At 42.8% G+C, this 27,673-nt stretch overlaps 1 protein-coding gene across 2 annotated transcripts; it reads right to left on the bottom strand.

Annotated features, from left to right (window-relative positions):
• Window positions 1-761: 761 nt before the first annotated feature.
• OGFOD1 (2-oxoglutarate and iron dependent oxygenase domain containing 1) lies at window positions 762-27,519 on the bottom strand. Of its 2 annotated transcripts, none has more exons than XM_032325121.1 (13): window positions 27,276-27,519; window positions 24,984-25,129; window positions 20,816-20,862; window positions 17,412-17,512; window positions 13,866-13,982; window positions 13,243-13,334; window positions 12,908-13,036; window positions 12,298-12,411; window positions 10,085-10,164; window positions 9,482-9,795; window positions 4,788-4,910; window positions 4,256-4,314; window positions 762-3,755 (listed from the first exon to the last, which is right to left on the bottom strand). In XM_032325121.1, the coding sequence occupies exons 1-13, from the start codon at window positions 27,427-27,429 to the stop codon at window positions 3,594-3,596; spliced, it is 1,638 nt and encodes a 545-aa protein (XP_032181012.1). In that variant the 5' UTR covers window positions 27,430-27,519; the 3' UTR covers window positions 762-3,593. The 2 variants fall into 2 exon arrangements, with proteins under 2 accessions (XP_032181012.1, XP_032181013.1); XM_032325122.1 differs by lacking the exon at window positions 27,276-27,519 and adding an exon at window positions 26,740-26,821.
• Between the last annotated feature and the right edge of the window lie 154 nt (window positions 27,520-27,673).

The raw sequence follows: 27,673 nt of genomic DNA, 5'->3' as shown, positions 1-27,673 counted from the left end.
GTTTAGATCAATGTTCATCCTCTACTGAGAACAGAGGCTGTTATCTCAATCGGCTTTCTTCTCCCAGCGGTGCAGACCCAGTGCCCTGGGCACAGAAAAGCACCTGCTGCTCCCCATGGAATAGGCTGTCCTCAGCCAGCCAGCCCATCAGGAGCTTCAGAAATCAAAGAACTAGGGACTGTACAACAATTATGCAACCCTAGAAGTGCTTTACAAGAACGACTTCCAACATTATTTATGTTTCAGTTTATAATTAGCAGTTACAAATCTGCCAGTGTGAGGCCTGTGATCACAGAACCAAATTATCTCCGCTTTCACTTTGAAACTGAAGTACAGTAAGACACCCGTTTGCAGTTTGGTGTTTTGCATTTTGCCTCTTTCCCATCTGGCCCCTGCCCACACTAGATGCTGTAGCTCCTGACTCATCTTTTTATTTGTATGGTACAGAAATCTGCTTTTCCTAAAATGATGCCACATGGACGACTCCCAAGTAGTTTTCAGAACTGTCTGTGTGGACTGATTTTGTATCAATCAGAGAAGGAAATCATGGTTTTTTTGCAGGAATGTTCAGTTCATTAGGGCTGGAGAGCTGGTGTCCCAAGGACCCTTGTAACGGGGCTTGATTTTCTCACTCAGTGTCAGTGGCATATAAGGAAGTACTCCACTGGTACCAAAGAGAGACGACAGCTAAAGCTTCTGGCTGACGAAATACTGGTCTAGGAGAGGTAGCCCAAGCAGGGATTTTTTTCCTTCGGTATTCTGCGGGAAAGAAACCAACCACATTCAGTGGAGTTTCAGAGCCAGTCGATGAGCAGTAGAAAAGCCAGGTTCAAAACCAGGTTCAAACCCAGCCTCTTTCCTAGGCTTTATGTTCCAGATCTTTAAAATGCGGGGCAGAAGTTAGATTATTTAATAGATTTCTTCCTTAAACATTTTATTTTTCCTCCTCTTAATAGAAATGCTAATATACTCTCAAAATAACTTTACGAAAATCTTCTTAATTTCCATCATTATGAACATTTATAAAAGGGATTTGTTCTGGGGGAGGGTCGACCTTATGCAGCTGTAGGAAGTGGCGAAACAGCCACTGGAAGTCACATTCTCTGGCTCAGTTCATTACAGAGCACTACAGTGGCTGTCACGGGATGCTGGGATTCCAGATGACCTTGCCTTTATATTTTTCCACGTTTTAATTCTTCACAATGAACCTGTGTTATTTATATAATCTGAAAAAATACAAACTGTTCTCTTTGGGGGGAAAAAAATCTTCTTTTACTAAAAGGAATTATAAGAATTAGAGGTTCACTGTTAAGAATTACAAGTATGTAAAAGACACCCATGTTTTAATTCCTCTTTTGCCACTAAATAGTTAGTGACAGTGGCTTAAGCCCTAAAAATCCAGGTGAAGAATGAAGTACTAGGGAAAAACAGCTTCTCAGTCACTGAGTGTCTTCAGTGCAGGAAAGTGACCTGCGAGCTACCCGGTCCTCTAAGAGGTGCTGCTGTAGATGATGTAATGGACAGAAACATCAGAGTCTGGCTCTCAGGGACTCGCTCTCCCTGCAGGCACCACCATCCTTTTCCATAGTGTATAGAAGGGTCTGCCGTGTTGACAGATCATAAACACACTGAGATTAGGAGAAACTAATAAGTACATTTTAATGCTTGCGTGGTATGCTAAGATTTAGACTAAGTGCTCCAGAACGGGAAAAGTAGGCTTGCCTTGTACTTATCACCTAGAGCCGTGAGTCTATTTTCCCAGCTTGGCACCTGTGACAGTTTCACCTGCCTGGCACTTTCTCCTCGGTCTTCTGCTTCCAGTTACGCCACTGATGGGTTCACTAGAACCTCACCCTTCTCTCTCCCATTCATGAAAACATATCAGAATGCAAGTGAATGAGAGTCATATTGTAGGATGACCCTTTTTCAGTCTGTAGCAACTGAAAAGAAACGGCAAGCTTTGAAATGTTAAGTGACTGATTACAAAGTAGTTGTAATCCGTGAGTGTTATTACATCATGGTGAAAATTTTGTGGTCTTCAAATACTATGCATGTACACTGGGCCAGTACTGTGTGGGCATGGGGAGACGCCATTACAACTAGTTCTAGGTGCTTCTTTTTCATCTCACCCAGAAAAAAGTAGTGTTTTGTAACAATACTGAATATTAGTGCATGTGAAAAATTTCTAGATAGATATCCATATAATGGGTATAAATGCTAAAACATTTTTTACTGATTGGGGTGTGAAATTAAACAGATTTTGAAATCATCAACCTAAAAGAAAGTGAAATATTCTTTCATTTAAGGTCAACTTTAGAATAGAGTCAGTAGTCAGTCCTCAGTGTTATGAGATTAACAAAGATAAAAGCCTAATGCTTTTTCTCTTGATTAATAAAAGCTAAGGTAATAGCTAGTAATACATGTAAAAAGAAGAGATGAAATGAGAAGACAAGAATGGAATGAGAATAGCATCTTTCAGCTAAAGATGCAGTGACCCTGATGCCCATTTGGCACACCCACGTGTACAGGTGGTACTTCTCACGTCATCTCGACAGTCCAGGGGAAAAGAGTGTAACAAAGTGCACATCCTCTTGGCATTTTGGTGGGGCCTTTAGCATTTGTTCTTTTAAAGAAAAAAAGGCAGCAAATTTTATAGCTGATCCTAGAGTTTTTAGGAAAAGGAAAGACACACTCGAGGCCAGAATCTCTTAGTTCTACAGGAGTCCCGACTCCAGGAACCACTAGACAGGGCCCAAGTAGCCCTCTCCTCTACCAACCAGAAGTCTCCTGGGGAGGTGCGGGGCGTTCGCTTTGAGCCAGGCCCACGTTTCCCAAGGCAGGAACACCATCCTCTAAGTCTACACTGTCCGAGGAGAGTCAGTGAAACAAAGCCATAGGTAGTGGAAGGAAGTATGAGCCTAGCAAGAAGAGGCTAGAAGTTTCTGTAATGTTCTAAATCAGTGTGATTAGGAAGGGCAGAATCAGCCTTGAGTGTTAAAAAAAAAAAACACTGGAAACATGGATGAACCTTGAAGACTTTATGCTTGGTGAAATAAGCCAGTCACAAGAGGACGAATATTGTATTGTTCCACTTCTACAGACAGACAGAAAGTAGAATGGGGGCTGTCAGGGGCCAGTGGGGAGAGGTGACGGGGGTGGTACTCTTCATGGGGACAGAGCTTCAGTCTGGGAAGATGGGAAGGTTCTGGAGGTGGATGGTGGTGACGGGCACACAACCATGTGAATGTACTGAATGTCACTGAAGTGTACATTTAAAAATGGTTAAAATGGTACACTTTATGTCATGTATATTTTACCACCACAAAAACTTGTAAAAAAAAATCACTAAGGAAGGTCATATGGAAAAGGAAAAAATGAATGTTTAAAAAAAAAAAAAAAGGAAAGACAAAGCCTTTTTTTTTAATCAAGAGAGAGGTACCTGGCTCCAAGCTCAAGGTCTAGATTGAGGACAGTGATGATGAGTCCTACCACCCACAGATTTTAAGGACACCGTCACACAGGTCACCTGGTGGCTCCTGCGTGCCTCCCAGTCCTGAAGAAGGGTCTCTTTCCTCTAGCTCTGCCCAGCCCTGTCATTCATAATAGACAAATGAAAAGTCCCAGAAACCGGTTCTATCAGGGAAGTCTTTCTTTTGTTCGAGGCTTCGGTGGTTAATATGCTTGACGAATTTCAGAGTCTCTCTGTCTCTGTAGACCAGTGCCAAAGAGTTGTTTTCTGGATTCACTGTTAGCAGCTGAAATAAGCAAATACAATGACATCAGAACACAGAACTTCTTCTCAACTCGTTTCCTCAATGATTCACCACTGAACAGATGGTTTTCACATCATGTACTTAGACTGGTGATAAGGGATCTTTTAAAAGGTCCTTTACTGGGTGGAGCTATTCCTCTGGCTGTCAAGGCATTTTCCAACGAGTCCCATTCCAAATCATACCCAGAAAGACTTTTACCCAGTGCATTTATTTCTTACTATATTGAAAGATTACTTGGGAATGCACTAGGTAACTCTTAGCTTACATGAAATTTCTCAGTAGGGTAGAAGAAATGCTTCCTGATTATCCTTGGGCATCTTTATTCCTTGCTGAGTACTTTCTATTAGAAATTAGAACCACGGCCAGGCAGACCATTATGGATTTACTGGCTAAAGACATTGGCTAAAGGTCATAAAAATTGGGTCTCTGTAGAATTAAAGCTTCCTCAAGAACTAAAAAGGGCAGTCTGCTGTCAGACTTACCTCTTCATCTTCACCTTTGGCAATGTAGGAGGTAAATCCACCATATTCTGGCTCCCAGCCTTACAAAGGGAAAATAAACGGCATTCAGAAAGCTCTGACTCCAAGACTGCATCCTCTGCTTCCATCGCTGATCCCATGCTGCTTACAGCTGAGGGATCTGAGAGCTCAGTAGTAACCAACTCTAAGACTTATGAGCTGGAATTTCCATTCAATCCGCATTAAGAACTGAAAACTAAGAATTGAATATAAAATGCACCTGGAAGGACAATTACATAGAAGAGGTAGATAAGGGGGTTACATGGAGGGAAATTATGGTTTGGTCCATATCCCCCCCATACCTTAGTCACAGAAATAAATCCTCTGGGTTGGGAGACTGAAGTTCTTGACCCCCAAGATCCCCTCCAACAGGGAGCTTCTGTCATCTGTGATCCTGGCCAAGGCACCTCACTTCTGAATTGGTTGGCTGGAGGGGGTCACCAGGGGACTGCCCCTCTCAAGGGAACAGTTCACTGCTGTCCTTCCTGCCTCTTACCTTCACAGCCACAGTAGAGAAGTAAGTCCAGGGCAAATTCCGTCTTGCTGTTGTCATGGATCAAAGTGTAGTGACCGGTCTTCCAACGCCTCAGTTCCCCCTGGCATGTAGGAACACTTGAGTCTAAGAAGAAACAACAGAAGGCCAGAAAAAACTTAAAATAACTTTGATACAGGGGCACCTGGGTGGCTCAGTCAGTTCAGTCTCTGACTCTTGATCTCAGCTCAGGTGTCGATCTCAGGGTCATGAGTTCAAGCCCCGTGTTGGGTTCCATGCTGGGTATGGAGCCTGCTTAATAAGCAACTTTGGGGCGCCTGGGTGGCTCAGTGGGTTAAAGCCTCTGCCTTTGGCTCAGGTCATGATCCCAGGGTCCTGGGATCGAGCCCCGCATTGGGCTCTCTGCTCCGCAGGGAGCCGGCTTCTTCCCCTCTCTCTCTGCCTGCCTCTCTGCCTACTTGTGATCTCTGTCTGTCAAATAAATCTTTAAAAAAAGAAAAGAAAAGAAAGGAAAAGAAGCAACTTTGATACAACTGCTAGTTTGGGAGGGAAAAATAAGTAGAATGATCCAGCACTAAAGGGAAACCATTCCCATAAGCCCTCTGACCTACTGCTCCACCAAACCAGCCTTACTGACAGTGACTGTCAGAAATGTATTGTGTACCGTTTAGGGGGAGGGCAGGCAGGGGGACTTGACATTCTATTTCTTTCTTTACAAGAAATTTTAGATGGAATATACATTTTGCTGCCAGTATAAAAATTATAACATGAATAAATTTATAATTTTAAATAGATTCCCCCTCACCACCTGCTGGCATCTCCTATTACTCATATTTTATCTTGGTGTGATTCACTTGTTACAACTGGCAAAACAATACTGATACTTTATTATTGACTAAAGTCCATAGTTGACATTAGGGTCCACTCCTTGTGCTGTACATTCTATGGGTCTTGATCACTGCGTAATGTTGAGTCCGTCATCACTGTATCATACAGAATTGGTTTTAATGCCCTAAAAAACCCGTGCTCCACCTAATTCATCCTTCCCTCCCTTCTAATTTCTTCCAACCACTGATTTTACTCTCTCCTTAGTTCTGCCTTTTCCAGAATGTCATAGAGTTGGAATCATACAGGAAGTAGCCTTTTTTAGACCAGCTGCTTTCACTCAGCAATATGTACCTAAGGTTCCTCCATGTCTTTCCATGGAGATCAAGCTTGATCGTTTCTTTTTAACTGCATCCTGTTGTGGTTAGAGAAGCTACTTTGTATGATCTATCTATGTTTATATCTTTAATTTTTTATTTATTTATTTTTTTTCCTAAAGATTTTTTTTATTTTTTAAATTTTATTTATTTGTCTGAGAGAGAGTGAGAGAGAGCGAGTACACCAGCAGGCAGAGTGCCAGGCAGAGGCAGAGAGAGAAGCAGGCTCCCTGCTGAGCAAGGAGCCGGATGCAGAACTTGATCCCAGGACCCTGGGATCATGACCTGAGATGAAGGCAGCCACTCGACTGAGCTAACTAGGTGTCCCTAAAGATTTTATTTATTTATTTATTATTTATTTATTTATAATGATACTAACTTCATTTTTTTTTTAATTTAAAGATTTTATTTATTTATTTGACAGACAGAGATCACAGGTAGGCAGACAGGCAGGCAGAGAGAGAGAGAAAGGGAAGCAGGCTCCCTGCTGAGCAGAAAGCCCGACTCGGGGCTCGATCCCAAGACCCTGGGATCATGACCCGAGCCAAAGGCAGAGGCTTTAACCCACTGAACCACCCAGGTGCCCCAAGATTTTATTTTTAAGTAATTGCTACATCCAACGTGGGGCTTGAACTTAAAACCAGAGATCACACTTGATCTTTGCCAAAAGGCCGAGAAGCGATAAAACCAGAGATCAAGAGTCACATATGCTACTGATACCTATCTTCTAAAATCTACTGAGACTAAATTTGTAGTCTTTCCTGGAAAATGTCCCATGTTCACTTGAGAATGTATATGCCACTGCTGGGGGGTATATTGCTCTGGATTATGCTTGTTACGTGTAGCTGGTTTATTGGGTTAAGTCCTCTTAGGAGCTGACTTCTCCCAGCTGCGACTGGAGAACTATCCCGTTTCTCCCTCCAATTCTGTCAGTTTTTGCTTCATGTATTTTCAGTCTGTCAGCAAGTACATAAAGATTTGTAAATTATTGTATCTTCCTGCTGTACTGAACTTTTAAAAATAATAGTACGTCCTTCTTTGTCTCTTCTTTTCTGAGTTAAGGTCTGTTTTGTTTGGATGCCCGGCTGGCTCAGGTGGGACAGCATGCAACTCTTTTTTTTTTTTTTTTTTTAACAGAGAGAGCAAGAGAGCAAGATCACAAGGAGGCAGAGAGGCAGGCAGAGAGAGAGGGGGAAGCAGGCTCCCTGGGGAGCAGAGAGCCTGATGTGGGGCTCCATCCCAGGACCCTGAGATCATGACCTGAGCCAAAGGCAGAGGCTTTAACCCACTGAGGCACCCAGGCGCCCCAGCAAGCAACTCTTGATCTCAGGACCATGAAGAGTTCGAGCCCCATGTCGGATGTGGAGCTTTACTTTAAAAAATAATAAATAAATACAAAGTCTATTTTGTTTGATATTAGTAGAGCCACTCCTGCTCTCTTCTGGTTACTGTTTGCATGGAACATCTTTCTCCATCCTTTTATTTTCAATCTATTTGCATCTCTGGATCTCAAGTGAGTCTATTGTAGACAGCAGGTAGTTGAATCCTATGTTCCTGTCTATTCTGCCAATCTCTGTCTTTTGATTGTCATTTGCGTTTAATGTAATTACTAGGAAAGAGGGGCTTGATTCTTTCATTTTGCTAGTTGTTTTCTAAATGCCTTGTAGCTTTTTTCATCTCTCATTTCCTATATTACAGTCTTTTGTGTTTAGTTGATTTTTGGTATTGAAATGTTTAAATGCCTTTCTCAGTTTCCTCTATGTATACCCTACAGCTATGTCCTTTGTTGGCACCATGTGGGTTACATTTAACATCCTAAAGTTGAGTTTATGCCAGCTTAACTTTAATAAAATAGGAAAAGTCTGCTCCTTTATGGTTTTGTCCCCCCCCCCTTTTCTTTAAGATGATGAACTTTACAAACAGCTACTTTTTACATTTACCTCTGTATTCCCAGCTGCTTTGGCCCAGGGCCTTGCATACAGTGGTGGCCCAGTAATAGAATAAAGCATCCTTAGGCTGCCTGAACAGATTTTTTCCGAGTTCCAGGTTCCCATGAAAATGAAACCAAAAAGGAATAGAGGTTAATAGATACTTTTTCTTTTTTTTTTTAAAGGTTTTATTTATTTGACAGAGAGTGAGAGAGCACAAGCAGGGGTAGAGGGAAAAGCAGGCTGCCCACTGAGCAGGGAGCCTGATGCAGGGATTGATCCCAACACCCTGCGATCATGACTTGAGCCAAAGGCAGGAGCTTAGCCAAATGAACCACCCAGAAGCCCCAAGAGTTACTTTTTAAAAAAGCCTGTGAGGCCCCACTGATCTTCACCTGATTCCTTTTAGGGCCCAGGTATAGATGTCAGTATCAATTATCAAGGAAAGCTAACTTTATCTTAAAGAAAGGCTATCCTGTGTAGTGACTAGCACAGAAAAAGCCACCTGGCTCTGGTTGTTCTAAATCTGTGGTGACCAAAGCGACAGGTCAGTCAGTCTGGGAGGCCACAGAATTTGTGTTATGTGGTTCTTGTGTCACACTGTTGGCTTTGTGTCCTTGGGCATCCACCTCTCTTGTCTTTGCTCTTCTAACTGCAACAGGGCAGGGGTCTTCTCCAGAAGTCAGAGTGGAAGCAGGGAGAGTACAACTTAGGAGAGGAATCGGGCAGCAGATTTTCTCGTCTGATTTAGTAGGTGCCAAACTGTATATGCTCAGTTGGTAGCCGCTTATCTATAGGTGCCAAAATTCCCACAGAAGCCTTACCTCTTAAATGTCCTATTTTCTCTGTTTGATCTTGTCTGTAAAGACTTCCTCTACTTTTTTTTTTTTAAGCCTATTTTTTTTTTTTAAACTAATCTCCACACCCAATGTTGGGCTCAAGTTCATGACCCTGAGATCAAGAGTTGCACGTTCTTCCGTCTGAGCCACCCAGGTGCCCTTAGACTTTCTCTACTTTTAATAATTTCCTTCTACCTATCTGCCCAAATTCAAGCACGTTTTTATAAGCAAGTTTAGGCTATTATTGGTCCTTGGCAGAAATAAGCTGTGTTCACCTGCCTCTTTTTGATGTTCTTATGTCTTAGAGTAGTTTGGGGCAAAGCCAGTCCTATTTCTGTCTACTGTTCTTATACTGTTAGCCTAATAAAATGTCTGAGCTGCCTCTCCTACCTAGAATGTTCTTCCCACAGATCCTTTTTGGTACTCAGGTCTGAGCTTGGATGGCAGCTCCCGAGACTGGTTTCTCTGGTTGCCTGGTCACCTAAGAGGCCACTTGGTCCTTCCTCAGCACACATCCTTATTCAGATTTTCTGCAAACACGTTTAATCTCCATCCTCTCCCACTAGAACATAAACTCTGGGAGAGCGGAGACCTTGTTTGTTCCATCCTCCAGCTCCCAAAACAGGCCCAGCAGATCACAGATGCTCGAGTAACAGTTGCGGGATGAATCGATGACGGAAGAGTGAATGCTTCATGGTAAGTAAGGATGACTCAGAACAATGGCTTACCTTGCTTTGCTTCGTTTTCCTCCGAGTCTGGGTCTGGCTGTTCCTTGCTCTGCTGTCTGTTGTTGCGGAAGGCCGTCCGATGGTTCTCTGGCTCGGAGGAGCTATGGCTTGTCCCTTCTTCAGTGTTATCGGTAGCAGAGGCTCCTTCTCCCTCTTTTTGGTTCTCCACCTCATCTTCGTCTGAAGGGGCCAGGAAGTGAAGTTTCAGGCCTGTGAAGTTGGAGAGCAGCAAGAACAGAGCCTCGGAGCGGAATAATTCCATGCAGTCCTTCAGAATATCGGGAAGCTTGCTCTCCTCGGCTTTCTCATAAAACCTGGAAAGCAGTGAGGCCAAGCTGGTCAACAAAGCCACACCTGTACAATTACTCATGGAATAAAAGCTGCTCGTTAGTTTTGTACCCTGCTCCCTAGTCCTGGCACGGCCTGCTAAAGCACAGGTGGTTAGAACAGTGAGGTTCTACCAGGGCCTGCTACTGGATGTCCCTGGGAATGAAACATCACCAGGGCCAATGTCCTATTGCTGGCAAATGTCCCATTATTGGAAGTGAAACTTGCAGACAAACAGGCAGATGCTGAACACAAAGGCAAATGTCTCAGTTCTACCTTTTGTTAGGGGGACCTCGGCTGCTCCATTTCACGTCTCCTTTCTCTAAAGCCTCGCAGACCTCTGCAAATTTCTCAGGCTGGAAAATGAGCAAAGAAAGAAGCAGTTAGTGAGTCTCTCTATGATCCCACACTGCCTTGCGGGTGGGGCCGCTCCGTAGAATCATGTTGGCTAATTCCTAAAAGGTCCAAAGGATGTTCACTCCTTTCACCCATGATCCCCCAGGCCTGCTACAGTGCAGCCAGAACAAAGCCACTGGATAAATCCAAAGTATGCTTTAGCCAAGAGACCTGAGTGTCGATCTGGGCTATTTCCTTTAGTGGTTATGTATCTCATGTGAAATCACTAAACCTCTCAGACTCCTGCATTTATAAAATGAAGGCCATAATACAATCTCTTCAATTTTTAAGATGTGGGGAAAAAGAATGAAACTGCTTAACAGTCAATGTCATCACACTAGAACTCTCTGTAGGTCTCACCTTTATGTAATCAGCTTTCTAAATAGAGAAAGCCACGTGTAGAGCAAAAAGCTGACTAATCTATTGAAATCTGCTCCACAAGAGGCATTCTATATGCTTGTTCAATGTGGCTTCCCAAGGAGTGTTCTTAAAACAGCAGTCTTTGGGATGCCTGGGTGGCTCAGTGGGTTAAGCCTCTGCCTTTAGCTCAGGTCATGATCTCAGGGTTCTGGGATCGAGCCCTGCATCAGGCTCTCTGCTCGGCGGGGAGCCTGCTTCCCCCTCTCTCTGCCTGCCTCTCTGCCTACTTGTGATCTCTGTCTGTCAAATAAATAAATAAAATCTTAAAACAAAAACAGCAGTCCTATCAGCTATAAAACAGGAAAGAGGATCCCAAAGCCTGGCTTAGGTAAGCTGAATAAAATAGGTTCAAACAAGTTTATATACTATAATAAATACTTCTCAAGCTCCTTAATATGCTAATGTCAGCTTTAAAATTCTGAGAGGGAGGGACCTCTGGGTGGGTCAGTTATTAAGCATCTGCCTTCTGCTCAGGTCATGATCCCAGGGTCCTGGCATTGAGCCCCGCATTGGGCTCCCTGTTTGGGGAGCCTGCTTCTCCCTCTCCCTGCTGCTCCCCCTGCTGTGCTTGCTCTCTCTGTCAAAAAAAAAAAAAAAAAAATCCGAGAGGGAGGGAGATGGGAGGGGGAGAGAGAGAGAGAGAGAGAGAGAGAGAGGTAGGTAGCATGTGGGGGTGTCTCAACCTTATTTCTCATGGAGAAACAGCTCTTGGGGCGTGCTTCCATGGGATCCAGAGTCAACTGTGAGGCACCACACCAGTGTCTATGATCTCTTTTGGCCCTCACAACAACTCTTCAAGATGAACAAGGCATGTCTTACCCCAGTTTAACTGATGAAGAGCTATAAGCTCTGGGGGATTCAGTGATTTTCTCAGGTTAGGAAAACCACAGAGCTAGGACATGAACATGAAGTCTTCTGACTCCTGATGTAGTTCCCTCTCCACTGAAATGTGCTGTGTATCACTGTCAAACATTCATTAATAAGTGGTCTCAGTTAATAATCTATCTTTCACTAAAAGCAATAGTAAACTGACAGGAAACCATATTCACCAAATGAATAGGAAGAAAGCTACATACAACTCCCTCTCAGTGTCGAAGCATGCATGCATGCGTGTGTGTGTGTGTGTGTGTGTGTGTGTGCATGTGTACCATTAAGATTCCAGAAAACTGGGGAACACCCAAGCGTGTATGTGTGTGTGTACCATTAAGATTCCAGAAAACTGGGGAACACTCAAGTGCATGTGTGTGTGTACCATTAAGATTTCAGAAAACTGTGTGTGTGCGTGTGTGTGTGTGTGTACACCATTTAAGATTCCAGAAAACTGGGGAACACCCAAGTGTGTGTGTGTACCATTAAGATTCCAGAAAACTGTGTGTGTGTGTGTGTGTGTGTGTGTACCATTAAGATTCCAGAAAACTGGGGAATACCCAAGAGACTCTTAACCCACTAAGCACACAACTGATATCAATGTTAGCTACTAGCATCACTTGTATATTTTATCAACAAGATGATATAAACATTCTAACCAGGAACTAAACAAAAAATCCTTTAGTGAGGCCTGTTTACCCACCCAAGAAGCAAGAAAAACAAAAGCACAAGTTATAACAGTAAGATTTTGTTGAGGCCTGCTACTGATATCCCCAAGATACACTGGTCAGAATGTGCTGGCTTACCTTAAGGAACTCCTTTAGGAGAATTTCAGACCTTTCTTCAAACTCTTCTTGAATTTGAACTTGGTAATCCATGTCCAGATAAGTAGGGTTGATCCAATCATACAAAATTTCATGCTTACAAAGAAGCAGCAGATGCAAAACGTGAATTAACAATTCCTTTTTTTTTTTTAATTTTTTATTTTTTCTAAACATGTATTTTTATCCCCAGGGGTACAGGTCTGTGAATCAGCACTCACCAAAGCACATACCCTCCCCAATGTCCATAACCCCACCCCCCCTTCTCCCAACCCCCCTCCCCCCAGCAACCCTCAGTTTGTTTTGTGAGATTAAGAGTCACTTATGGTTTGTCTCCCTCCCAATCCCATCTTGTTTCATCTATTGTTTTTGTTCTTACATCACTTCGTGCTAAAATATATGCAAAGCCTCACTTTATAATCTTCTCCTTGTTACACATAAAAGTGATGGAAAACTCTGCCTGAGAAAAAGACACTCTCAAAAGTTTACCCAAGAAAAGTGAAAGAAACTCCAAGTCCAATTTCATTCCCAGGAAAACAAACCATATGGTAAAGCTTCTAAGATAAGAATCCCGACAACAGGCATTTATCCTTACATCTTGTGGGATGTGAGGGCTCCGGGGTATGAGAGGTTCAAAGTAGTTGGGAGGCCGGGTCAGTGAAGGACCATGGAACCAGCCACTTATAGACAAACGTGACTTTTCTTCAGATAGGACTTCAGACACCTGAAAGGACAAGGCCAGCAGCACATGAACATACCTGCTGAGGGGGACGATTGCCAGCCAGGATATGTTCACTTCCGGATCCGTCAGGCCAGATGCGCACACAACCTGACCACGGAAGTCCAACAGGAAGTGGTGACATTTCGATAATAGGGGACTAAAGAGCATGATCCTTAGTACTCTGTGTATTTGTGGTTTATAATCGTTACCTGGTGAAAGGATACTGGAGACACTTCAAAGAAAACCAGTGTGTTCCATGAAGGGATAAGAGACTTGACGATCTGCTTCGGCTGAAAGTGTTCTGCACCAGGAGAGAAGACAACACAAATGCGGTTTCCTTATCAGCAACCACTTTCAGGCCACCTTGTTTCACTTTGACAATTCTCAGATTTCTAAGGGTAACTAGATGTACCCTGCAGATTGCAGAATGCCACCCCCTTCCGTCTGTTTCACTCAGTTCTGCAAGCTGACCACCGTTCGTGCTATGCCATCTGTTATCGCTGAGGGCTAGGATAAGTTTGGAAAGTTTTCGAGAGTCAACATCTGGTGTCAGTCATTAGGAAACCCCGACTTCCTGTCAGACAGACTGGCCCTGGCAGACTGATGGCCCCAGGCAGCTTTCCACATGTTCCCCTTTCCAGGTTAGTACTCAGGAGTAGGGAATGACTAGTCCTTGTGCTCATCATGGACTCCACCTCTGGAGTAATGACTCCAATGTAGAGAGGCGGCTGTCAGGGCTGGTGTCTGCTTGCCCTCCTCAGAGGAGGACACACACTGTGTGTTAAGAGCTCAGAAGTAGCTACTGGTGCTGACGTGCATGGGCTTGTCTTACCATCAACGTCATACAGGTCCAGGGTGCCCCCCAAGCTCCTGTCCCAGGGAGGAACCAGGTAAAGAATGAAGGCGATCCGGCGCCCTTCCAGCTCGTCATCGTGGCAGAGGAGGGCATCTGCAATCGTGCAACACATGCTCTAATGTCCCCCAGCCAACAAGGAGCAGCCGATACTCTGATCCTCCATTTTTTTTTCTAAGGATTTTATTTTTTTATTTGACAGACAGAGATCACAAGTTGGCAGAGAAGCAGGCAGAGAGAGAGAGAGGAGGAAGCAGGCTCCCCGCTGAGCAGAGAGCCCGATGTGGGGCTCCATCCCAGGACACTGGGATCACAACCTGAGCCAAAGGCAGAGGTTTTAACACACTGAGCCACCCAGGCGCCCCTGATCCTGCATTTTAATATCGGTCCATCTGATATCCACCTGCAATGTGAGCTCCTCCAGCCGTAAAATGACACTTATTTCTCCTGTTTTATAATCAGAAACATAAAACTGGGAAGATGGAGAAATCTAAAAGCACTGAAGAGCACACATATGCACAGACCCCGGAGATAATCACTATCAATATTTTTGCTTATGTTCTTCCAGTATTTTTCCTATATATGTTTGCTTTTTAAAAAAAAATGGGTACCCTATAGTGGTTGTTTTGTGGCCTTTTTATTGCCTGCCCAGTGTCTGTTCTCATCACTACACATACCTGTCACGGTTTTAATGGCCTATAGTTATGCTACTATATGGACTATGAATTACCTTCTTTCTCCTTTAATTAATTTTCTACTTGCGTTTCCCATTTCTTATCTATTAAGCAAAATGTTTCAGTAAACAAATGAACATCATTGTATGTAGATCTCTTGGTAGCAGTTCCCGTTAATTTCTTGAGCTAAAGCTTCTAAAAGCTGTTAGGTGGGACTGAGCAAGGGAGGCATCCCTGCAAGGCAGGAGAAGGAGGGTTTGTTATGGTGAGCTATGATCGTTCACACATGGAGGGATTGTTTCGATAAAGAAATATCCTGAAGGTGATAGAAGCCATGGTATTCACTGCTGACGAAGGAAATTACAAATACAGAAATGGAGAAATCTGGGATAATCCTATGGTGTTGAGTTGCAACTGTAGGAATCAATGTGAATTGAGTTTCCTATGCATGTAGATATTTACTTAGACCCTACATATTTCTAGACACTGACACACACACGTAAATGCATGTGTGCATATGCACATCTGTATATTCGCTACCTCTTCTCTACTGAAAGGCCTGGGAGCGGTGACACCCCCAACAGCAGAAACACTTAGAGTCCAGATCTTGATTTCTAAGCATCATTTGTCTCTAAAAGCAATCAGGGTTCTTTGGAAGAATGGCTAACTCTGGGTCTAGAGCAAGGGACACATAAGACGAGCCCGGAAAATCTTGTTCTTCTAGGAAGTAAGATATATTATGAATGATGGGGACCCATCAAAAGGACACAGAAATCAGTTTAAAGGGGCTCCGCCTCACTTTGATAGAGCAACTGATTATAGCCCATTACATAGTGACCCATAAATCCACACTGATGTAAATAAATATATGAATAAATAAATGGAAAGAGAGGAAGGTTTCCTTTACAGAATGACAACCAATAAATGTAAACGGAATGATTTTATTTTTAAAAAATCACCATTTGGCAACCTGCACAGTAATAATTTTGCAAGAAATGCCAGAGGGTGCTAAAGTAAGTGAATCAAAGTTAGAGGAGAAATGGGGTATTTACATAATCCTTAAGTATCTCCCCACAAAATTCTGATTCACTTACAGAAAGAAAAAGAACAAGTTTATAGTAGGAAAACCTGACATCAGTTACCACCTTAACTAAATAATCAAAGTTAGTATCACTAGTCTATGACACGTAGAAACCATATACCCCTTGATAAGATGCAGCAAAAAACCCCCACATAATTGCTTCTGTAACATTTCTACCCAAAATGCAAGGCTTGAATCTAATCCCGAGGAGGCATCAGACAGATGATCCAAATTGAGGGCAGATTTACAAAATGAGTCCTCTGTAAACCTTTGGAAGCATTTAGATCATGAAAGTCAAGGCAAGACTGAAGAACTGTTCTAGACTGAGGGAGACCAAATCAGGCACGACAGTTCTGCAAGCCCGGAGAGGATCCTTTTGCAATCAAGGACCAAACAGTGGAACTTGAATGGAGCCTGTGGATTAGATGGGAATAATGTATCGATCTTAATTTCCTGATTTTGATGGTTTACTGCCATCATCTAGGAGAATGTCCTTGTTGTAGGAATCACTGAAGAACATGGGGGGCCCGGAGCAGGCCAGCAAACTACTCTCAAGTAAAATGGGAAAAAACTATTTGTACAATGCTTGCCACATTCCTGTAAGTTTGAAATGATATTCAATTAGAAAGAAAAAAGTTTTTTAAAAAGGATGTAGGACAGGACTTGTCCTGTGTATCACTCAGCCTCAAAAAGTGGTTACCAATGTATACTTCTCCCATTAGACTCTATACTGTATGAGAGTAAACCCACATCAAAATTCCTCTTAGTAAAACAGGGGCGCCTGGGTGGCTCAGTGAGTTAAAGCCTCTGCCTTCGGCTCAGGTCATGATCCCGGGGTCCTGGAATCGAGCCCCGCATTGGGTTCTCTGCTTAGCAGGGAGCCTGTTTCCCCCCTTCTCTCTCTCTGCCTGCCTCTCTACCTACTTGTGATCTCTGTCTGTCAAATAAATAAATAAAATTAAAAAAAAAAATTTTTACTTAGTAAAATCAAAACACTTTCCCTTTCAGGTGAAAAAGCAAACATGCTTTCAAAAAGACATTTCTACGCTCACAAAGGGAACAAGTGACAATGGAAACCTCTGAAGGGAAAGGGGGACAAGGAGAAGGTGCAGGGCCTGTCAGGGTTTATACTGTATCCTTCTATATTGTTTGAAGATCTTTTCCTTAAAAATATAGTCCTTTCTTACCTTCAAAAGAACAAGGGGAAAAAAAAAGAAAAGAAAAAGGCACTGAGGGATATTTGCTCCCTAGGAAGCCCAAGAGTGGTGTTGACAATACCGCCTCTGAGTTTCCTGATGCTCCATACTGAGTTGGCTGGTGTGTGCCTTGTCAGCATTTTTCTGAAAATGTGGTCAACAGCTTTCATCATATTTCCACTGAAGGGAAAACTGCCTTATAAGGTAGGCGTTTTGGTATTCAAGCCAGGTCAAATCTATTAAGAAGGTCCTAATGCGGTGTGCCTGGGTGGCTCAGTTGTTAAGCGTCTGCCTTTGGCTTGGGTCATGATCCCAGGATCCTGGGATCGAGCCCCACTTCAGGCTCCCTGCTCAGCGGGAGGACTGCTTCTCCCTCTCCCTTCTCCCACTCCCCCTGCTTGTGTTCTCTCTCTCTGTCACATAAATGAAATCTTAAAAAAAAAAAAAGAAGGTCCTAATGCTATTGTGGGGGCGTGTCCAAGTCTAGGAATCTGGCACACTGATGGTATCTCACCAATACTATGTAGCTAAAGCCTGTATGTCCTCCAGACATCAAGGCCTTTATCTTTCTTACCAGAGAATTCATATTTAGCACAGGACATGTCAATAGTTGATTCCAGGTCAATCTTGGAAATGTCAGCAAGCCAAGTCCGGAAATCTTCAAACAGAACTTTCCTAGAAATGTCAACAAAGGTAACTTGTTAGCCACAGCGTTTGGATCTCGGCCACAGCTACTTTTTCCTGGATGCTGTCGTAGCTTCTTTACTTTCAACTTGCACAGTTTAGGACTTGGACTTGAAATAAAGAGAAAGAAATACAAAGCCATCTACTATAATATAGTTTTGCTCTGCTATTCCGTTTCACTTTCTTCCTCTTTGGTTGATAGCATGCCCCATCACGGTAGTACTCTGCCGTCCGTCATAATTCAGCACACTGATGTTCCTTTCCGGGAGTTTTAGACACATTCTGTGGCACTCAATACTACCCCACTGTTTAACGACCACTTGGGTGACACTGTTGCAGATTAAAAACTTCAAGCTGCAATGATGGTACCTTGCTAACTGTGTAGGATCAGAAAACCTTTCATAGAAGTTCTGATGCTAGCACGGTACCAGTAAGAGATGCCGAACATTTCCATTCACCAGCTAACAGGGCTCTCTGCAGAGAAATCTCTTTAACCCCATTTATAATTCACTCAGCCAACTGACTTTGAAATTACGTGTATCTTGATGAGTTGAGAACATTTTGAAAGGACTTACATCAGTTCATATGTTGCACACACAGACAATATTTTTTGGACCATCTTAGTCCAGATGTACACAACTGAAAATGCAACTGTGCTGTTCATAATTAAATGTCAAGTCTCCAGGCTGATCTCCTAAGATTTTAATACCAAGTCTTTTTTCTATTCTATACATTACCAAACCAAAAAGTTCTATAAAATACTGTGCGAGGTTGGGCCAACCGGAAATGCCCATGTAACTTAAAAACAGAGCTGCTGACTATATCCATTGTGCTAGCAGAGCAAAATGCTGAACCAGGCTTGAGATGTGGGCGGCGAACATTTCTGCAAAGTCTTGATGCTTTAAGCAACTATTATCGAAGCCTTAAATCCCTCTTTTACTGGTAACATTGGCTTCCTCAAATGTATTCCATAAAAAGCTCCTCCTTTAGTAACTCTGTGAAAGTGTCGCAAGGACAGGATTATTTCCTGTCATTATTCTCATTTGTTAATTGAATTTAGGAGAAATCAAAGAGTATAAACATCAATTTTCTCTTCCAAGGAATCCCGTCTCTCACTCCAGCCGGCTGTGATCCTATGGGTCACAGGATCCATTCCTGTGGGAATGGAACCTCAGTCCTACAGGAAAGGCTTACCAGAGGCATGCTGTGAACTAAGGAGATAATGCCTTCTAGCGCAATCATCTCTCTTTGGAACAACAACAAAAGGTCAAAATAAATATGAAATATTAGAGATGCAGTTCACACACAAGCAACACTTCAGAATTGGGAAGAAATAACACTCCGTGCAGGCTGCCATCATATATCAAAATGTCCCAGAGGATGAAAGAGAATGAGAAAAAAAAATGACTTCTGTATAAATGAAAAACAGTTATTACAAAGTAACATCGTGCTTCTTGTAATAAAACCAGGGAGGGAAAAGCCCTCTATAAGTAAAAAGAAACTGTTAAAAAAAAAACCGAAATCCTACAAGCCAGATTTAAACATTCCATTCTTCTGTCTTTTCTTTTGTACACAGATAGCCAAATATATCTCTTTTTAAAAAAATCATTCACATTGGGGCGTCTGGGTGGCTCAGTCATTAAGTGTCCGCCTTTGGCTCAGGTCATGATCCCAGCGTCCTGGGATCAAGCCTGGGATCGAGCCCTGCAATGGGCTCCCCGCTCAGTAGAAAGCCTGCTTCTCTCTTTCCCACTCCCCCTGATTGTGTTCCCTCTCTTGTTGTGTCTCTGCCTGTCAAATAAATAAATTAAATCTTAAAAAAAAATCATTCACATTGTGCGTGCAGTTTTAGTGTCTTTTTTTTTTTAAGGGTTTTATTTACTTGACACACAGAGAGAGCACAAGCAGAAGTGGCAGACAGAAGGAGAGGGAGAAGCAGGCTCTCTGCTGAGCAGAGACCCTGACGTGGGGCTCAGTCCCAGCACCTTGGGATCATGACCTGAGCCAAAGGTAGACGCTTAACCAACTAAGCCACCAACATGCTCCCATCTTTTCTCTTGACAAGTGTACTGCATCAACTCTAATATGCTTTCTCTGTAAGAAGAATCATTATTTTGCTATCACTTAAAAAAATGTTGCCAATTAAAACAGGACACAACAGTAATTTGTGAGAAATTGGATCTCAGCAGTGCTAAAATGTGAAAAAAGAAAATGTATCTTAGAATTGGTGAAATTGGGTTTAACCATTCTCATGTATTAAAATTCACACATGTCATATTCAATGGTTGTAGAGTTTTCTGCTCATGCTTGTATCATTACTTATATATATCTCAATGAGTGGCCATTTAATTTGTATATAATTTTTCATTATTTTGGGGCACCCGAGTGGCTCACTGGGTGTGTCCGCCTCTTGATTTCAGCTCAGGTCATGATCTCAGGGTCACAGGATAGATCAAGCCTGCATCAGGTTCTATACTCAGTAGGGAGTCTACTTGGAAGATTCTTTCTCCCTCTCTCCCTTCCCCTCTCCCAACTAGCATTAGAGCGTGCAATCTCTTTCTCTAAAATGAATAAATCTTTAAAATTTTTTTTTTTTTTTTTTTTTTTTTTTTACTATTCTAAACATTACGACATGCAATCTTGCGAGGAATTTTTTGATCACATCCTTAATTATTTTCTCAGGGTAAATTCTTTTTTTTTTTAAGATTTTATTTATTTATTTGACAGAGAGAGCTCACAGGTAGACAGAGAGGCAGGCAGAGAGAGAGAGAGAGAGAGGGGGAAGCAGGCTCCCTGCTGAGCAGAGAGCCCGATGTGGGGCTTGATCCCAGGACCTGGAGATCATGACCTGAGCCAAAGGCAGCGGCTTAACCCACTGAGCCATCCAGGTGCCCTCAGGGTAAATTCTTATAAGTGGAATGACACTATAAAAAGGTAAGCATAATTTGAAGAGTTTTGATACATTTTTCAAAACCATCATCTAAGAAAGGGATCTATAATTCTGTCAGCACTGGGGGGTTTTGTTTTGAATATATGCCAACCTAACATGTGAAAAACGGTTTCAGCAGTGTTTCCTTGATTGCTGACAAAGCTGAACATTTTATCACTGAGAAGGTGGGCGCTGGAATCAAACTGACTTGAGTTTGTAGCTTAGTTCCCTCGGTTTTCATCTAGGAAGCCTTGAAAAAGTTATGTAATTTCTCAGTCTGTTTTCTCCTCTACAAAATGGGATAATGACCTAACGCTACATGATGTAACATTTTCCACACCCAAGAAATATGATTAGTTATTTACCTTAAAGCACAGATGTGAGGCTCCCTTCTCTTCTTCAAATCATCAGACTTGATCATAGAAAAAGGAAAAAAAAAAAGGTATTTCCTTTATATATTAGAAACACACAGGAATGCAGTTTAGTGCGTATCCTAGTAGTAGAGGATTGTGGTAAAGAGCCTGGACAACGACAAGATGCCTGGGTTTGGCCTATGGCCCATCCATGTGGCAGCTCCGTGACCCGGGCAAGTTACTTAATCCCTCTGGACCTTATTCATGCAAATACTTAAATAGTCATTGACAGAAGTGTTTATTTTCTTTGTGAGGGAGACAACAAACATAAAAAGCTGAAAGTTGGTAAGAAAGAAGGTGACAAAGGCACAGGGAAAAACAGCAGGATATGAGGGACTAGGCGTGCTGAAGTTTGGGATAAGGTCTACAAGCACAAACAAGGTGGCCAGGCTAGATTTCGCTGAGTGAAGCCAAGCCCTGAACAAGGTTAGGAAACATGCCAAGGGAATATCTAGGCAAAGAGAATTCAAGGTCCTGGAGCGCCTGGGTGGCTCAGTCAGTTAAGTGTCCGACTCTTGATTTTAGTCAGGTTGTGATCTCAGGGTTGTGAGATCAAGCCTCACGTCAGGCTACCTGCTCTGCACGGAAGCTACTTGAGATTCTCTCTTCCTCTCCCTCTGCTCCTCCCACCCCCCAGCACTCTCTCTCTAAAAATTAAATTAATTTATTAAAAAGAAAAAGAGGATTCAAGGTCCTGAGCATGAAGAAATCCAAAGAGATTGTGGCTGGAGCATAGAGAGTGCGGGGGACAGCAGTCAGCAGTAGGAGGTGAGGCCCAAGAGGCAATGGGACGCCTTAGAGCTCTTCTAAGTATTTTGGCTTTCTGTCAGAGAAATGAAGAACCTTTGGAGGCTTTAAGCAAGGGAGTAATAGGTTTCCATTTACGCTTTTAAAAATTGAGATAAAATTTACTGTTTTAATCATCTGAGTGCTTAATTCAGTGGATTCAATATACTCATGATGTTGTGTGGACCACCACCATCTGATTCCAGAACACTTATCATCCCCACCCCAAAAGGAAACCCTAGAGTCATTAGGCAATCGCTGTACATAGTCTTCTCCCCCAAGGTCCTGGCAACCACTAATCTACTTTCTGACTCTCTATATGGATTTGCCTAGTCAGGACATTACATATAAGTGGAATCCTACAACACGTGGCCTTGCGTGTCTAGTTTCTCTTAATACATTCCCAGGGCTCCTCCATGACACAGAAGCATTGCTCTGCCATTCTTATTCCTGGCTGAGTAATATTCCATTGTGTGGCTAGATCACACTCATCTGTCCATTCATCAGGTGATAGACATTTGGGTTCTTTCCACTTTTTTAGATATTAAGAATAATCTTCTATGGCCATTGGTGTACTTGTTTTTATGTGCACATATTTTCAATTCTCTTGGGTCCACTGTTATTTGAAAAGAACACAATGGCTGTGATTGTATAAGTGGGCAAGAGTGGAAGCAATGAGACTGGCTAATAAACTAATAGAATAATTCTGATGAGAGGATAAGATGCTTTGGACTGGTTGTTGGTAGTGTAAGTGGAAAGAAGTGTTTTTTTCCAGATATGTTTTGTGGAGAGAACCTGCAGAATTTCCTAACAAACTAGTTATGAGGTGAGAGAGGAACAGAAAGTTTTTAGCCTGGGCCACTTGGAAAGATAGAGTTGCCATTCACTGGATGGGTAACTTTGCAGGTGGAGAAGATTTAGGGGGAGAAGAACAGGAGTTTAGTTTTGGGCTTAAGTGTGAGACACTTAACAGATATCCAAGAATAGAGGCAAAGCTTCGGGAGTCCCTGGAAATCTGCCTAGAAGTGGCCCGAGGGCAAAGCCCTAAAGTACTCCATCATTAAGAAGTCAGGTACAAAAGCAAGACTTACCAGTGGAAACCAAGCGCTTACCAGGTAGAAAGAAGACCGAGAGAACATTTCATATACTGAAAGTAAAGAAAATGTCTCCCAGAGAAAGGAGTAACATAGTAGCTCAAATGCGGCTGGAAGGTCAAGTGAAATGAATCCTGTATTTACTAATGTGGAAGTTGTGAGTGACCTTGACAAGTGTAGTTTCAGTGGAGTAGTAGGTAAAAGCCTGATGTAAAGTGGGCTTAACAGAGAATGGGAGTAGTATTTGAGAAAGCACAGACAACTTATATGGAATTCTACTGTTAGGAAGAGCAGAGGAAAAAAAAAAAAGAAGAGCAGAGGAATGAGGTGAAAGGCAAAGTCAGGTCAAAAGCATTTTTTTCTTAGGAAGAGCTTTCTTTGACATGTCACAAGGAATGATCCAGAAGATAAGGAAAAAAACCAATGTATTCCCCTCATCTGTACAACAGGAATAGTAAGGTACTTCCTTCGTAGGACTGTTATGAGTACTTAGCATGGCATAAAGCATGCACTCGGTAACACTTGCTTTAAAATACCCAGAATATCAGGAAACTCTTACTGACAAACTTGCTTGGGAAGGTTGTAAGATGTCATAGACCCCATTATTATTATTATTATTATTATTATTATTATTATTTTTAAAGATTTTATTTATTTATTTGACAGAGAGAGAGAGAGATTACAAGTAGGCAGAGAGGCAGGCAGAGAGAGCGGGGGAAGCAGGCTCCCCAGTGAGCAGAGAGCCTGATGTGGGGCTTGACCCCAGGACCCGGAGATCATGACCTGAACCAAAGGCAGAGGCTTTAACCCACTGAGCCACCCAGGTGCCCCGAGGTTGTAAGATGTCATAGACCCAATTATTAAGGCAATTCATAACACAAGCAAAGAAAAGCAGATATAAGCAAAGTTTGAAGGGATAGGAGACTAAAAATAGGTTTTACATCTACTGTTTTAGGATGAAGAAGTTCAGTCCCAACAGCAAAGTAGAATTTTACCAAATATCCATATGATCGAAAGTAATCTTTTTCCCCCCTTCTCATTACCCACTCTCCTTTTTATTATTTTGCCACTCATTGATATCAGTTAGAAGTATTTTCATCTACCAGACTGCATCAAGTAAAAATCAGGTTGGTTTCTCTGTTTTAGTAATCAGAGACATATACAGCCCTAAATCAACAGGATAACCTAGTCTTATTGAAGTTGATATAATTACAAAGGCAGACAGCTGTGGTTTTTAATGTATATAAAACTTTACTAGGATAAAAGTTTAACTTTCATCAGATTTCCTCACCTAGTAAGAGTCATATCAAGTGTGTATTTAACTTGGTTAATTATATGTGTTAATTAAAGATTGATGGATGGGAGGACACAATCAGCTCTAGTGCAAAAGAATAAAGGCACGAGAGGGAAATCACATTTACTCCCTCATCGCAAATAAAGAGAAACCAAACAGTTTCTAAACCGTTTGGTTTCTCTTTAGAAAGAAATGCAAAGAAAACAAAATAATCCTCATCTTTTTCATTTTTATTTTATTCTCTGGTTTTTAAGGGCTGATATCCTTGAGATTTTAGGAAGGATTTCCAAGCGTGATATATACCATGTACTAAAAATATATTACCCTCAAACTGGGGAAGCCAATGACCTATATTTCTACAACCGGACTGAGCCCTGTCTTCTGAGAGTAGAAAAACTGGCCTTGATTTTGATATGGTCTTCCCTGCCAAATTAAACTGTCCACCAAAAAAAGAACAGATCTCACTTCCCATAGTCAGATTGCGATGCACAGTGTATTACAGTATATAAAACTACCTAAAGGCATGAACTCAAAAATGTAAATGGGTATTATTTTCCAACATACAGCTCTCTTCAGCATACCAATCCCCAAAATGTACTTAATCCCTTTTGTTTATAATGTGCTTAACTTACTGGCTTGTTTTATTTCCTGACTATCTGTCCCCATCACTAGCACCTCTCTTAGTTTAAATTTAGAAGCCTTACAGGGCAGGAGCTGGCAGGAACTGACAGCCTTCTGTCAGAGGTTCCCATGCAATAATTATAGCATCTAACACACTGTTAATATTCAGTAAGCTTCTGTGAAAGAATGAATGCTTTTAGCAATGTCAAGGCAAGAACCTTTCAAGGCAAACCCAATATAAAATCTCTAGTCTAAAGGTAACAAATGATTCTGTAGATAATGCATTTCTGAGGTGGAAGAGTGAATGTGAAAGGGACATAAATACCTGCTGGAACTTATATAAATCGTTATACTTTTCATGGAAGTCCAAGTTCAAAAGTTCCTTCTGAAGCCCTTCCAAGAAGTTTTGGCTTTGGATGAAGTTTGGTATCACACAGTGAAGAAAGGGATCCATGTCCATGACAATGGCCTCTGTTGGAAGGAAAACATTACTTATAGCTTTTTCCCCTTTTGTATTTTTTTTTAAAGATTTTATTTATTAATTTGACAGAGAGCAATTACAAGTAGACGGAGAGGCAGCCAGAGAGAGAGAGAGAGGGAAGCAGGCTCTCCGCTGAGCAGAGAGCCCGATGCGGGACTCGATCCCAGGACTCTGAGATCATGACCCGAGCCGAAGGCAGCGGCTTAACCCACTGAGCCACCCAGGCGCCCCCCCTTTTGTATTTTTTTAAAGATTTTATTTATTTATTTGACGAGAGAGAGAAAGATTACAAGTAGGCAGAGGGGCAAGCAGAGAGAGAGGAGGAAGCAGGCTCCCCGCTGAGCAGAGAGCCCGATGCGGGACTCGATCCCAGGACTCTGAGACCATGACCTGAGCTGAAGGCAGAGGCTTAACCCACTGAGCCACCCAGGTGCCCCCTGCTTTGTATTTTTGACCCAAATAGCATGGCACAGGGAATACAAAAGGGAATGTTCACACATTTTCAGAAATGTTTCTAGTACCTAAAGACTTGGGGGAAGAATTATAAGCTCTCCCCCACTTTTTTTTACCCATTCAATATTACTTTTTAAATATATTCTGCTTAAAATTCTAGTCCTTAGGAGTACAGGTGGTGTCACTAAGTTAAGGTTCCTGTGGTTTTTTTTTTGTTTGTTTGTTTGTCTGTTTGTTTTTTAGTTCAGGGATTAGCCACTGAACTGAATGTATTTTAGATTCTTTATTCATTTCCCCCCAGCTTAAAGTGAGAGGAGCAAATAAAAAATGAGAATAGAGGAGCACCTTGGTGGCTCAGTCGGCTAGGCATCCAACTCCTGATTTTGGCTCAGGTCATGATCTCAGGTTTGTGAGATAGAGCCTTGTAGTGGGCTCCATACTAGGCTAGGAGCCTGCTTAGAAATCTGTCTCTCCTCTCCCTCTGAGCTTCAACCCCTAAAAAAATGAAAATAGCAATACTGGCTGACAAGTTTTTTTCAACTTGCCTTTTCTTTCTCCAAGTTACTGTTGGAGGAAGTTACAACTCACACTTATTCTTTCTTTCTTTCTTTCTTTCTTAATAAGTCCTTTTTTAAAAGATTATTTATTTATTTGACAGAGATCACAAGTAGACAGAGAGGCAGGCAGAGAGAAAGGAGGAAGCAGGCTCCCTGCTGAGCAGAGAGCCCGACTCCGGGGCTCAATCCCAGGACCCTGGGATCATAACCTGAGCCGAAGGGAGAGGCTTTAACCCACTGAGCCGCCCAGGCGCCCCCAACGTACACTCTCTTTTCACATCAGTTCAAGCATAACTCTTCAGTGCCTTGATTTCTGTCTCAAAATTTTAGCTACTGCCTCTGATACTCTAGAGATTAGGTAACCCCCTAATATTAATAGTCACCACCACCAACACCGCCATATAGCCCGTGCCAAATACAGTGGTGTTATATACGTGATGTCACTTCATCTCCTCCGCAACCCTGTGGTAGACATTATCGCTCTTTCCATCCTACAGCTGAGGATATCCACAAGTCCCTGCGGGTACAGAGCTTGCCCTTTCCACACTAAGCGATCACTTTCTTTGTACCTCCAGACACCCAGGACTCACCCCTTCAAAGCACCTAACAACTGAAACCAAAATCATGGCAAACTCGAGGAGGGAAAGCATGATGCATGAAGCGGAATTCTCATCCTCTAAAGCGATATCTGAAGCTGAGGCAGGAATCGTTTAAGGTGGGTTCCTTCCCTTGCTCAACACTCGTTTACTTCTCTCGGGTCACGTAGTCGATCTATGGGCGTGTAAAAACGAGGAAGCTCGGGTGCCAGCTATCTGACAGCTCATAATACATGCTCTGGCTACACGATTTTGGGAGAGCCGGTCACTGCCCTCGGAGGAACTACAAACTTGCATGCCCCTCTGCTTCCCAACTCTGGGGCCTACGTTTTTTCCTCTTCTCAGATTTCTAAATCCAAGCCGAACTTGGAATAATGGAGGGCAGCCGGAGAGTCCGAGGTGGCCAAAGTCACACTGTCTCCAGGGGCCTCTTCCCTTGTGGCCCCGCTGCCGGGGGGGCTCGGCTCGAGTGGCAGGACTTTCAGAGGCCCCCAGCCAGACCCTGCTCCCCGCTCACAGCACCCGGTTACCGTGACGGAACGGCGTCCTGCGGCTCCAGGCCTCAGACACCTGTTTTTTCAAGGTTTCTTGCGTGACAGCGTCCGAAAACTCCGCTATCACCTCCTTCTTTCCCTTTTTCCCGGTCCGGCCGGGAACAGGCTCAGCTGGCCGTTTCCCATTCATCTTCTTTTAAGCTACAGACCCACGACGCACTGATTATGCAGCTACTCTCCTAGGCTGACTACAATTCCCCAAATGCCTCCACTCCCGTGTTCCCTAGCGCCGACCAATAGGAAGTACCAAGGTTCAAGAAGGCGGAGCCCATTCCTGGTTTACCAATGGAAGCTCTAGATATTGCGGCAGTCTCATCAGAGATTGGCCTAGTGTCAGGCTGGCCTCCGCCTCTCTACTTCCTGCCGCCAGAGGC

Source organism: Mustela erminea, chromosome 19 (genome assembly GCF_009829155.1).
Source record: "Mustela erminea isolate mMusErm1 chromosome 19, mMusErm1.Pri, whole genome shotgun sequence".
Taxonomy (NCBI): Eukaryota; Metazoa; Chordata; class Mammalia; order Carnivora; family Mustelidae; genus Mustela; species Mustela erminea.
The sequence above is the reverse complement of the archived record's forward strand: the minus strand, read 5'-3'. Positions and strand labels throughout refer to the sequence as shown.